This window comes from Mytilus galloprovincialis, chromosome 5, assembly GCF_965363235.1.
Source record: "Mytilus galloprovincialis chromosome 5, xbMytGall1.hap1.1, whole genome shotgun sequence".
NCBI lineage: Eukaryota > Metazoa > Mollusca > Bivalvia > Mytilida > Mytilidae > Mytilus > Mytilus galloprovincialis.
Window position 1 is genome coordinate 37,642,988 of NC_134842.1, and position 14,470 is coordinate 37,657,457.

Consider the following 14,470-nt stretch of genomic DNA (forward strand, 5'->3'; position numbering starts at 1 on the left):
CAAAGTTAAGTTTTTAAGTTTTGATCTTTTTATCTAATATTATATGCCAAAGGTCAACTATATTTGGTGTATGGAAATATATTATGATCTATATGTCAGTCCCGCAGGTTTTATTTGACCATGACCTCAATTGCACAGTTCATTGGACAGTGTTAAGTTTTTGTGTTTTGGTCTATTTTTCTTAAACTATAAGTAATTGGTCAACTATATTTGTTGTATGGAAGCATTGTTAGCTGTACATGTCTGCCTGGCATGGTTCATCTGACCTTGACCTCATTTTCATGGTTCATTGGTCTTTGTTTAACTATCTTGCTTAATGTTAAGTTTATGTGACAGTTGTAATAACGCTTTATACTTAGGACTATCAACATAATATCAATGATTAGTAAAGAAGGCGAGACATTTCAGTGTGTGCACTCTTGTTTTTATATACTTGTAGGTATTTGATCCTCCTCCAAAAGGTTGCAGACTTTGTGTTGTGGCAACCAATGTGGCAGAAACTTCTCTTACTATACCCGACATAAAATATGTGGTGGATACAGGAAAGGTAATATTATATACAGAACACTTAAAAAGATATAACAACATAAACACATGTGAAGAAGAGAATTATGAACACCAACTGTGTATACAGGGAAAGTAAAAGAGGAATTACAAAAAAAAGTGTTTTTCAGAGATACTAGATTTGCTGGTTTTGTTCAGTTCTGTATATAGTCCTATAGATAATCAGCATTTTGTTTAATATAAATTAGTGGTTTTGAAGGGTCGTTATTTATTAAGAAAGTGGTACAAATAAACATGGAATTAAAATTAGTAAAAAAAACTGTTATAATAAGTAAATATAGTGCTCAAGTTGATGTGTGACATCATAATATGTAATTCTAATTTGTTAAGTCTGCTTTCTAGATGGCTTTTTGTAGTTACCAGTTTGACAAATGCAGGGGAAAATCTAATCTGGTATTGAAGATATTACATCTACATTTGAAGTTTTATATTTCCTCATTTTGTATCATATTTTTTTTTTTTTATATATTTGTACAGGTAAAGACCAAATTTTATGACAAAGTGACAGGTGTATCAACCTTTAAAATTACCTGGACTTCTAAAGCATCAGGTAATCAGAGAGCAGGACGAGCAGGTCGTACAGGTCCAGGTCACTGCTACAGGTATGTTATCAATAACTGCATTGTGATTGAAGCAATCATTTTGTTTGTTGGGGGTTACTGTAAATTCAGAAATTGTTATTGCAATTTTGTCATTTTAGATTAAAATGCGTTTAATTTATAAAAATCTGGTTTAAATTATTGCAATAATAAACCTGTCCCATTTTTCGCAAAAATAAAAACATCACAAGAATTTACAGTATTGGGAAATTAAAGGGTATGGCCATGAAAAAAGAAGGTCCTTGTTGTAAAGTAAAAAAAAAATTCAAGGAAGAGGTGTTATTGACTTAATAGAATCACACCTTCAAAACGTAACCAAATCTGTCCGTAATCAGTATTAACAAGATATTTATGATAAAGTTAAGGTCATTTTATAGAAATGTTGAATGTTGTATGTCTAAAAAGTAATTCAGTGAACAGTGGACATTTTATAGATGTTCATATCTTTCATGGATTAAAATAAAAACTATCTGTTAATGCGCTCAATCAGCGATTAAAAAATTAATGAAACAAGATGGACAGTTTACATGTCAGTTAGTGAACAAGGTGTTTATTTAGAATTATATCAATTTTCTTACTTATTATCCCTTTGTAGATTATATTCATCTGCCGTGTATAATGATGATTTTGAAAAGTTTTCATTGGCTGAGATCATTAGACGACCTGTTGATGACCTTGTTCTTCAAATGAAGGTTAGTTTACTGATCAAGTATAAGATATCATCAGAAATTTACAGATTGATTTTTATTATCCTTTAAAAGAGTCATATTATGAACTTTTTTTTTGTACTGACCATAAAAAACAATGCTTTGTAAATTTCTTGTGTTTGGAGCATTTTTCTAAATTTCAATACCTTCATCATAAAAGATCAAATCCTAAAACTTGAAAGCCAGGGTTGTATACATACTTAAGGAGGAGATATATGATCAAGTAGGACAATTTTTCTAAGCTAATACCATCCAAGGAACTTATTTTTTTAATTATTTCAGAATTTTTAAACATTTGTGTTCGATATTAAAGTAACCTGACTTGTACTTTGACACCTATTTATCAGAGAAAAGAATTTACTGTAAAACTTAATGTTCTGTATAATTTTATCCATACAAGAGTTTCTGACCATCATCAATGTTTCTGAACAACATTTGCCCCTTAGTTGCTTATGGTGACTAACAACATAGGGGATAAGATGAACCAAAACAGATTGATTGCTAATTTGATAACAGATTGATACTGTGAATTTATTGCATTTGATTATTGTGATTTTCAAAAAAACTGCATACAGGTCTATGTTTCAGTTATCAGAATAAGTGTTCTAACTATTGCGATTCTCACCCAGTCACATTATTCTTATTATACACCACGCAACGAAGTTGCGGAGGGTATAATGTTTTTGACCTGTCTGTCCGTCAGTCCGTTTGTCCATCCGTCCGTCAGTCCTTTCTTGTTATCGCAACTCCTCTCAAACCACACAACAGAATTTCACTAAACATTTTCAGATAATAAGGACATACTATGTAGTTGTGCATATCGACGGGAAATTGCGATTCAATTTTTTTTCTAGGAGTTACGCCCCTTTGAACTTATTTACTTTAATGTACTACTGCAACAGTTTGTCATCGCAACTCCTCTCAAACCACACAACAGAATTTCACTAAACTTTTTAGATAATAAGGACATACTACGTAGATGTGCATATCAACAGGAAATTACGATTCAATTTTTTTCTAGGAGTTATGCCGCTTTGAACTTATTTACTTCAATGTACTTCTGCAACAGTTTGTCATCTCAACTCCTCTGAAAACACACAACAGAATTTCATGAAATTTTGTAGATAATAAGGACATACTATGTAGATGTGTATATTGACAGGAAATTATTATTCAGTATTTTTTCTTATACAATTTTTTTTTCTTATACTTATTTAATTTCTCCAATGACAATGTGGGGACGTGGGGTATGTGAGCGTGCTCACTAAGGTTCTTTAATTAATACATGTAATAAAAACCTAACAATAATTTTTGAATTAATATTACATTTACTTCTCATAATACAGAATTCTACATAACATGTAATTCTTTAGTATATTTTTTCAGTACATGAATATAGACAGAATTGTAAACTTTCCTTTTCCTACACCACCAGATGATGAGCAAGTGAAGGTAAATAGTTATTAATGGATTTTCTGGTTTTTTTTTCTTAATGATCATTGTAAATATTCATTTTGCACCTAACATCATTGAGATTATACACATGAATTAAAACTGGATATATACACAGTTGTATAACATTCTTAAATGATACAGTCAAATTAAACATATGAAAAAAATATAATATTGATTACAAATGTTTATATTTAGAATTTTAAGGGTTTGATTTTTGTATTAGACAGTCCATATCTAGGATTAAATATATGAAACAAATTTGATATATAGGATCAGTCTTTTTCTATCAATCAGACTTACTTTTGTTCAGGAAAGTTCTTTTTCACAATTAAACAATAATACACCATCTTGAATTGTTATATTGATTTTATTTATAATATTTTAGGCAGCAGAAACATTACTAGTATCTCTTGGAGCTCTGACAGAACCAATAAAATCTGTTCGTATGAAAGACTTAAAAAAAATACCAATTACAAAAATCACACCTCTTGGCAAAGTCATGGCTTGCTTTCCAGTGTCTCCCAGATATGCTAAAATGTTAGCTCTAGGTCATCAACATGACCTTCTGTCATATGTGGTTGCCATAGTAGCGGGGTTATCAGTTCAGGAAGTATTTGTAGAAATGCAGAAACCACCAGATACAGATCAAGAGGTTAGTAGGTCAAATAGTAAAGCCCCTGTTTCTGACAGAAGTTAGTGTCATAGAAACAATAAGTTTTTTTCTCACAAATTTGCAAAAAGATCTGTCAAATCATGATGTATATTATTGTTGTTAGCACAATTCTGTCTCCATGGGATGTTAAAATACAGATTGAAGTTTATAACTCTGAGCAAACACTAGGGAAACAGATATGTTTGACAATGAGTTGTCTTGTATTTGATTGTTTGTTGAATAATCTGGGAAAATGAGATAATCATAAAGAATTGCACATAATTTATTTTACATTTTAAAGTGGTAGTGAGTATTATCTGCTCTTTGGTCAGGGTTGTTGTCTCTTTAAGATAATGCCCATTTCCATTCTCAATTTTAGCAGTTTACAATATTGTCAAAATGACTCATCACACAAATAAAAACAGCTAACACAATCATCATTTCAATTTTACAAATGAAATACATATTTCTCTATTTTTTGTGTTATTTTGACATTTCTTGAGCATTCAGTGTGAAAAAATATTTCTCATTACTAGCAAAAAATCTGTTCTCAGCTAATGATTGGCCGAAATTTAATTATGATGTTAAATGTTCTTGATTTCTTCTGAATTACCTATTGTGACTTTAAAAAATAAAGGCAACCATGTCGGATGATGTCACATAAAAAGTACACAACTTTCTACAAATGTTTGAAAAGGAAGGAAAAAAAATATTAGAGAAACAGTGGATATGAAAATTAGGAGTTCAAAATCTTACCAGAAAAGGAGAACAAAGTGTAACATAGATCCTAGTGTAAACATTCTTAAGGAAGGTTGGTCAAGTTACTTTTGATATTTCTTTTACAGCAAGATGATTTCAGAAGCCAAATACAGTACATGTCACAAGTGAAAAAATTGTGGGCAGGAACCGTAAGTCATTTACTAAGTTTAAAGTCCGCTTTAAAGTTAATAAGATCATTAGATGTTGTAATAATAAATAGAATCTTGGATAGATATTCATTAGATGAATGAAGTAAAATTCTTCAAGATTAGAACTTAAAATTACACAGAATAGCCTGCTAAAACTAATCAATTTGAGACCTCCAAGACCAACTGACAACATTCTGATAGTAGGTCTATAAGTAATTGCTTTCATCTTTTGAATGAAAATTAATGTGATGTAAAGAAAAAATCTATAGAAAGGCATCCCATAATTAGAGAACTTTCTTTGGATACACCATCCCAGGCACTAACCATGTTAAAATAGTAAAAATGTGAACATTTTCAAACTTTTGTTCTAAACAGAAGTTGATGAAAAAAATTGTTTGCAACTGACAAACAATCAGAGACATCAGTGTCAATGAACTTTCTGTAAACGTTTTTTTTCTGTATACAATAAATGCCTAACATTATGAATTGACAGAAACTTGTTGAGAGAAAAAATATAAGAAAGAAGTGAAGTCCAAAAATCTGACAGTATAATTTTAATTAGGAGCATGTCATGACACAGACAGACATAAAGATTGCTGAATATGTATGGTTTGAAAAAACACAAACTTTTTGTATTACTTGCACAGGCCAACACTTTAGGATATATTACCATGTAAAGTAACCAAAGATTCGACAACTGATTCTTAAAGAGACCTACTATCTACAAAAAGACAAAAATTCCAGATACATATAGGAAAGAAATAAGAAAAGATTTCAAACATTGATATTTTTAGGGTCATTCTATGTTGCTTGGAGACTTAATAGTATTACTAAAAGCCATTGGTTCAGCTGAATACCAGGGATGTACCATTGAGTTCTGCCAGAAACATGGACTACGATATAAAGCTATGAAAGAAGTTAGGAAATTGAGAGCACAGCTAACAAATACAGGTAGCAGAATTGTAGTTTATACAATTGGTAATGTGATTTTGATCAGATTATTTTAGAATTCTCGTAAATCATTTGAACAGATTTTATTTTTTCCAAATTCATTTTTTAGCTCACCTTTCCAAAAGGAAATGTGAGCTTTTGCCATCACTTGGCGTCCGTCGTCGTCGTCCATCCGTAAACTATTTCAAAGATCTTCTCCTCTGAAACTACTGAACCAATTCAAACAAAACTTCATCTGATTGATTCCTAGGGTATCTAGAATAAAGCTTGTGTTTTAATTCCCATTTCATAAAAAAACATGGCCGCCATGGCTAAAAATAGAACATAGGGGTAAAAAGCAGTTTTTAGCTTATAACTCAAAAACCAAAGCATTTAGAGCAAATCTGACATGGGGTAAAATTGTTTATCAGGTCAAGATCTATCTGCCCTGAAATTTTCAGATGAATCGGACAACCCGTTGTTAGGTTGCTGCCCCTGAATTGGTAACTTTAAGGAAATTTTGCTGTTTTTGGTTATTATCATGAATATTATTATAGATAGAGATAAACTGTAAACAGCAAAAATGTTCAGCAAAGTAAGATTTACAAATAAGTCAACATGATCGAAATGGTCAGTTGACCCCTTTAGGAGTTATGGCCCTTTATAGTCAATTTTTAACCATTTTCCGTAAATCTTAGTTATCTTTTACAAAAATCTTCTCCTCTGAAACTACTGGGCCAAATTGAACCAAACTTGGCAACAATCATCATTGGGGTATCTAGTTTAAAAATTGTGTCCGGGGACCCGACCAACCAACCAAGATGGCCACCATGGCTAAAAATAGAACATAGGGGCAGACTTGGGGTCAATTACATTGGAATGTAATTAATTAAATTACTCATTACATTGCAAAAATGATCAATTACATCAGTTACACATTACACTGTTTTTGAAATGTAATTAATTAAATTACAATTACTCTTAAGTAATTAATTAAATTACACATTACATTTCGTCATGGTATTTTTTTTAACAATATTATACATAAATAATGCATGTGTAAAATATTCATGTAAGCATAGTTTAAGCGTTGCATTTGATAATCATTAGCTATTTTAATGTTTTGTCATTTAGTCTGAATCCCTCTGGTCTGAACACTTTGACATCAATTCTAAATAGCTTTTCGACAGGAGCTAATGTGGCAAATATTGCTTGATCAGAACATGGAAGTTCTTCGATCAAAAGATCATCATTATTGAAAGGAGGAGGAATTGGTTCCTATAAACTTGCCAATACATCAAGGGGTATTTTGACATCTCAGAAATGAAGTCATTTAAATTAAACATAATAAAAATAAATATATTATACATAAATCATAAATATTTGTTTTTACATTAAAAATATCAATAAGTGTGCTTGTCACAATATTGAAAATAATTTTTAGTACAAATAATGTATGTATAATGTCTAAATATTAGCAATATTTTGCTAATTAGATAAAAATACATGTAACAGTGGCATTGCCCCTGGACATTTTAATTTGATTAATTGCTGTTTGTTTTTACAGCTGTTAATTATTATTTTTATACTCCTTTTGTGTATACTAATTTGACAAAATGATTGTGTGCAGTGATTTTAAATTCTAAATGACATGAATGAACTGTCTAAGAAAGATTTTTCACAGTGACGCTTTTTTTTGGTTTTTATTTAACAAGGTGATTAATTACTTATCAATCTATATAGTTAAAAGATCTTTCTTAAAAACTGAACACTAATATATGATTCTCACATTTTTTAAATTTATAATTAAATAATAATTATTAAAAAAAACATCTGTAGGTCAAATAAATATTAATATGCATTGTAACTTCAGTATAAATTATAGACTTCATATATTAAAAAAAGTATGTAATTTCAATATTTGATAAACAAGTATTATTTTACAATTTATATAATTAAACACAAATCCTTATCTTTGACACCATAAAAGTATATGTAATTGAAATGTAATTCAAAAGTAATTGAGCATTACATGCTTTTTTCAATGTAATTAATTAAATTACCATTACATGTAATTCAAAAAATGCTCAATTACACATTACATTCAATTACATGGAAATTTGTAATGCATTACACTTAATTACCATTACATTTTCAATTACCCCATCCCTGCATAGGGGTAAAATCAGTTTTTGGCTTATAACTCAAAAACCAAAGCATTTAGAGCAAATCTGACGTTAAATGGTTTATCAGGTCAAGATCTATCTGCCCTGAAATTTTCAGATGAATTAGACAACCGATTGTTAGGTTGCTGCCTCTGAATTGGTTATTTTAAGGAAATTTTGCTGTTTTTGGTTATTATCATGAATATTATTATAGATAGAGATAAACTGTAAACAGCAAAAATGTTCAGCAAAGTAAGATTTACAAATAAGTCAACATGACCGAAATGGTCAGTTGACCCCTGAAGGAGTAATTGCCCTTTATAGTCAATTTTTAACCATTTTCCGTAAATCTTAGTTATCTTTTACAAAAATCTTCTCCTCTGAAACTACTGGGCCAAATTTAACCAAACATGGCCAAAATCATTATTAGGGTATCTAGTTTAAAAATTGTGTCCGGTGACTCGGCTAACCAACCAAGATGGCCGTCATGGCTAAAAATAGAACATAGGGGTAAAATGCAGTTTTTAGCTTATAACTCAAAAACCAAAGCATTTAGAGCAAATCTGACAGGGGTAAAATTGTTTATCAGGTCAAGATCTATCTGCCCTGAAATTTTCAGATGAATCGGACAACCCGTTGTTGGGTTGCTGCCCCTGAATTGGTAATTTTAAGGAAATTTTGCTGTTTTTGGTTATTATCTTGAATATTATTATAGATGTAGATAAACTGTAAACAGCAATAATGTCATGCTTTGGGTATACAATGTTTTTTTATACTTTCATCATAAATTATATTATGAACACGAGACAAACGAGACATTTCAGTGTGTCCACTCTTGTTTTTGCTTTTGAAGAAGATATGACAGAATCGAAGAACCATTTATATAAATTGAAAACCCAAAATAATCATTCATGGAAGATTTAAGCAAAAAATTTAAGGTGAGCGATTCAGGCTCTTGAGAGCCTCTTGTTTGTTTCTCCTGTCACATAAAGTGATGCTATATTATGAAAGTACTTTTATCTATCAGCACTATAGCAATATAATAAACATTTTTTTTTATATTTGCAGTTAATATGGTGATACCAGATGCCAATATTTGTTTGGACCCTAAACTGAAACCCCCATCAGATATACAGGCCAAATTAATCAGACAGATTATACTTGCTGGACTAGCAGATCATGTTGCTAGGTAACACATTAAATTTAGTTTGAAGTCCCCACAAGTAGTCTGTTTGTATCAGCATGATTTGAAGACCTGGATGCTTCATACTTTGTATATAGATGCCTCATGTTACAAAGTTTCCATCAGTCACATGTCCAATGTCCTTGACCTCATTTTCATGGTTCAGTGACTATTGAAAAAAAAGATTTTTTGTAATGTTAAATTATCTCTGATTATAAGTAATATGATAACTATATTTGGTGTGTGCGTACCTTGCAAGGTCCTCATGCCCGTCAGACAGTTTTCACTTGACCTCGACCTCATTTCATGGATCAGTGAACAAGGTTAAGTTTTGGTGGTCAAGTCCATATCTCAGATACAATAAGCAATAGGTCTAGTATATTCGGTGTATTGAAAGACTGTAAGGTGTACATGTCCAACTGGCAGGTGTCATCTGACCTTGACCTCATTTTCATGGTTCAGTGGTTATAGTTAAGTTTTTGTGTTTTGATCTGTTTTTCTTATACTTTATGCAATAGATCTAATATATTTGGTGTATGGAATGATTGAAAGGTGTACATGACTAGCTGGCAGGTGTCATCTGACCTTGACCTCATTTTCATGGTTCATTGGTCAATGTTTAGTTTTCTTGGTTAAGTTTATGTGATAGTTGTAATAAAGCTTTATATTTCAGTGGCGGATCCAGAAATTGTCATAAGTGGGGGCCCACTGACTGCCTAAGAGAGGGCCTGCTCCGGCCATGCTTCAGTGATCCCCTATATAATCAACCAAATTTTTCCAAGAAAAGTGGGGGCCCGAGCCTCCCTGGGCTCCCCTCTAAATCTGCCTCTGTATTTAGGACTATCAACATGATATCAATGATTAGTGAAAGCCAGACATTTCAGCATGTGCACTCTTCTTGGTTAATGTTAAGTTTATGTGACAGTTGTAATAAAGCTTTATATTTAGGACTTATCAACATAATATCAATGATTAGTATAGAAGGCGAAACATTTCAGTGTCTCTTAACTTTGGCAAATCCCATCATATCAAATCAAACAATTTTTTTTTCAATCTACGAAAATTAGTAGAAATTAGATAATCTACAGTACTTTAATTTAAACTTCACTATTACAGAAGATTCCCTGATCCTCCTCCTGATGCGGATGAAACTTTAAAGAAAAGGAAACATGCTTATCAGGTCAGTTGATGACATTTAATATGAAGACTTGATTCTCATATTTTTTTTACTTTTGATCTTATGTTTTGTTACTCCTGAGAGAAATTATTTAAACTTGAAGTGGTAAACAAAGATTTACATATAAATTAAATACCTATCTATAGTCTTGCCAAATAATAACTTAAAATGCTTGGCTTTATAGGGATGACTATAAAGCATGGAAAATCTTCAAGTTTGATAACTTTTAGAATAATTGGTTTCAATAGTAATGATAAGAACTTTTAAATCAAAAGCTCAAAAACATCAAACAATCCTGATATGGTACAGTCATTTCCTAATATAGAAAATGGTGGATTATACTGGTTTTATAGATAGCTAAACCTCTCACTTGTATGTGAGTCACATGAAATTACATTATTTTGAAAGCAACATGTGAACAATACAGACGTAATATGGAAAAATATCAAATTAGGGGTACCACTTACAGGTATATGGTGAATAAAAAATCATGCTCTTTTACAAAAACATATTATAAAAACATATTTTGAAGACGTATAAAGCTTTCGAATGTGAAATCTACCTTGAAACATTCTTAAAATGTGGACATTCTGTATGAGGAAAACTATCTAGGCTGTTTAGTGTAATGATTTTAAAATATCTAAACTATTGTTTATTTTGTGTTACAGTGTACAGAATTAGATGAACCAGTATTTATTCACCCTTTCTCAGTATTATACAAACAGAAACCAGAATTTATTGTTTACCAACATATAGAAGAAACATCAAAACTATACATGAAAGGTATTGTCATATTTATACACTGCTTAATATATGGATATGCCTTTTATCCGTACAGTATATCTATATAAACCATTTAAATTAAGGTTTTAACATCAATAACAGATCTACAAATAATCACTTTGCATTAATCAAGATTTCAACACATTTTAACAGTTGCATTCTGCAGAACAAGATCATATTGCTTTATGTTATTTTTATACCAGCATATACAAGAGAAATCAGAAATAACGTTTAAGATAAATGTTCGGGATAAATGTCAATAGAAGAGTTACCCTACAACACAATAAAATTATAGGTGTAGATATCAAAATACAGATTTCAGAAGACATGTCTACAAACCAATTTTAGCTCTAAATTGCTACAAGTCTCAAAAAGTTATGAGTGAATAAAACAGAGACTATAAAAGATCCACCATAAACACCAAGTTATCCAAATATGAAGAAAAAAAACTACATTAAGTCTAAGACAAAAGACAATAATTGAAGAGGCTCCTAAGCTGTCAGAGTTTTCTGAGATCTCAATTGGTACTTTTATAACATTTAAATTTGTGTTTCACATATATCCAGGAAATCCATGACAATTGGTATTCCTGAAATCAAATAATTCCACAATATGTTTTAAGACCAATTGATTTTAAGGGTTTCTTATATGATTGTGTTTAAATCAGAAAGGCTGTATTTACATCAGAGGCAAATGATACCAAAGGGGCATTAAACTCATAAGTTGAATATAAACTTTACAATGCAATGGCTGAAAAAGGAAAAGAAAACTAAAGACTAAACACCACCTATTAAGCTGTTGAATTTAGCTTTTACCATGTTTTTTGCTAACTTTTCAGGTATCAGTGCCATTGAATCAGAGTGGTTACCAGTTTATGCGCCAAGTTTTTGTACTTTGTCCAAACCACAAGAAGATCCTCCACCATCTTATGACAAATCAAAAGATCAAATAAGATGTCACATGACTAGTACTTTTAGTAGGTGTTGCTGGGAAATCCCCAGTGTTGATTTAGAATACCCAGCTAATTTAGATAAATATCGGTGGTTTGCCAGATTTCTGCTTGAAGGAGCTGTTGTTCCAGGAATGAAGAAATATGTTACTCTGTTGCTGTCGTCACCATCAACTATGGTCAAATCTTGGGCAAAGTAAGTTTCTTAAAATCAACCTTTTCAAACACCAAATATGCTTTTGTATAATGAGAGTTGTAATACATCTGCAAAATGAAATAAAAATGACAACGTCAATGACAATAACACATAAACACTGTAATTTCTTAGAAAAAATATGTTTCATAGGTCATGATATAAGCAACGATTAATTTATGTTATCAAAAGAATAATTTCTAAAGGATTTATTTTGTTTATTCATATTTTATGAAACCAAATTTTTTCCTCAAACCAGTAGAATTGCTGTTATTTTCATAGATTAAACTTATGTTTTATATGCATCCATCACACAGTTTTAGGATACATTTGATTTTCAGTTCTTAAATGGTTCAAATCTAAGAAAGAAAAATACAATATGTCATAGATTTAACAGTTGAGTCCCTTAAAAACTATGTTTTATGAGCTAGATATTACTTTTAATTTTGAAATTTGGCACCTATGGTAAAAGAACTGTGAAAGTGGACTTGATAAGGACAATACCTGCCAGAGGCTAGGTCCCTGCTTAGTTTTATTATCTCCATGTATTTATGAATTACAGGCTTTAGCAACTTCTGCCTGCCCTTTCTTATAGTGAGACTTTTACATGGAAGCCTAATGCCTTCTGCACCAGTTGATACCAAGTTTGATTTTCAGGTTCTTTTTTTTTTTTTTTTTTTTTTTATACATGTATTGGTTTTATTGGTAATCACACGTGGTTTACTTTTACAAATTGTGACTTGGATGTAGAGTTGTCTCATTGGCACTCATACCACATAGATCTAGATCTTCTTATATCTATGCAATGTATGTGAATTTCTTTATGCATATATTTCATTCTTTTCAGATTGCAACCAAGAACAGAAAAATTATTGAAGGAACTAGTAGCAGCTGGTGTAGATAGTAAAGAATCTTTGTTAAAAGCTTGGCAGAAAGATCCAAAATGTAAGTTCTAAAACAAGTTTTGATATGTTAAGGTTACACAATATTTTTATTGATGAAATCAAGTATTTTTGTTGTTGTTGGATTAAGTATGATCAATGGAGTTTTCTTTTTATGCCCCACCTACGATAGTAGAGGGGCATTATGTTTTCTGGTCTGTGCGTCCGTCCGTCCGTTCATTCGTTCGTCCGTCCGTCCGTCTGTCCCGCTTCAGGTTAAAGTTTTTGGTCGAGGTAGTTTTTGATGAAGTTGAAGTCCAATCGACTCCAAACTTGGTACACATGTTCCCTATGATATGATCTTTCTAATTTTAATGCCAAATTAGAGATTTTACCCCAATTTCACGGTCCACTGAACATAGAAAATGATAGTGCGAGTGGGGCATTCGTGTACTGAGGACACATTCTTGTTTCATTTAATATAAATCCTATGTGGGTTAACGATAAACAGAAGGGGAAGGATCTTGTTCATTTTTTCACGTCAAGGTCACAATTGCTAAATAAGACTGAGATATATAAATGTGATGTGCAATTCATTTAAAAGAACAATTTTATAAGGCATTAGCCCAAAGACCTTGCAGGGTCAAGAGAAAACCTGTTTAAATTTCCTTTACTTGGGTACTCCGAAAGTTTTTTTTCTATATATGATGATCTAGAGACAATTATTTTGATACTTTCAATTCAAATAAATTGACTTTTATTTTGCATTAATATCAATGGGTATGATGGGAAAACATTCAGTGTAGTATGGGGAGCATAAGTTGACTTGGAATTTCTGTATTGATAATGAAGGATTTAACCTGAATTAAAGCACCATATCGAATTCCGTTTCCATTATGCCCACATTTTTGACTTCATTCTGTTGGCTAAGCATTCATATTAAAAAAAAAAAGTTATATTGGTTAATTTTGCAGTTTAGTAACATATCTGGCTACAATTTCACTCAACTTTTAAAGTTTACCCTTCACTAAATTCTGATTTTCATAATGGGTATCAAGAGCACTGTTACTATACCCCCATTGAATAGTTGGGCTTTATTGAAATCACCTAGTCTGTCTGTCTGTCAGTTTGTTAGTTAGTCAGTAACCAAATATTTGGTCAATTTATTTTCACAAACTGCTAAGCAGAACAGCTTCATATTTTATCAGCATCTTGTGCGACCACTTTTCTGATCAGTCTGATACTTTTTTGACTAATACTTACAATTACAAGTGAGGTATGCTTGGCACGTCTACACATTATTCCAAAATTTTTAACTGTTGTG

At 31.2% G+C, this 14,470-nt stretch overlaps 1 protein-coding gene across 1 annotated transcript in view; it reads left to right on the forward strand.

The window, feature by feature from the left end:
* Positions 1–14,470, forward strand: part of LOC143075753 (putative ATP-dependent RNA helicase DHX37) — a 35,297-nt gene that overhangs the window by 20,104 nt on the left and 723 nt on the right. Inside the window, exons 15-26 of the mRNA XM_076251317.1 lie at positions 440–547; positions 1,042–1,166; positions 1,759–1,855; positions 3,257–3,322; positions 3,711–3,977; positions 4,823–4,885; positions 5,680–5,836; positions 9,049–9,169; positions 10,280–10,343; positions 11,009–11,123; positions 11,962–12,268; positions 13,113–13,210. Coding sequence (XP_076107432.1) covers positions 440–547; positions 1,042–1,166; positions 1,759–1,855; positions 3,257–3,322; positions 3,711–3,977; positions 4,823–4,885; positions 5,680–5,836; positions 9,049–9,169; positions 10,280–10,343; positions 11,009–11,123; positions 11,962–12,268; positions 13,113–13,210 — 1,588 coding nt within the window. The remainder of the gene's footprint in view (positions 1–439; positions 548–1,041; positions 1,167–1,758; positions 1,856–3,256; positions 3,323–3,710; positions 3,978–4,822; positions 4,886–5,679; positions 5,837–9,048; positions 9,170–10,279; positions 10,344–11,008; positions 11,124–11,961; positions 12,269–13,112; positions 13,211–14,470) is intronic.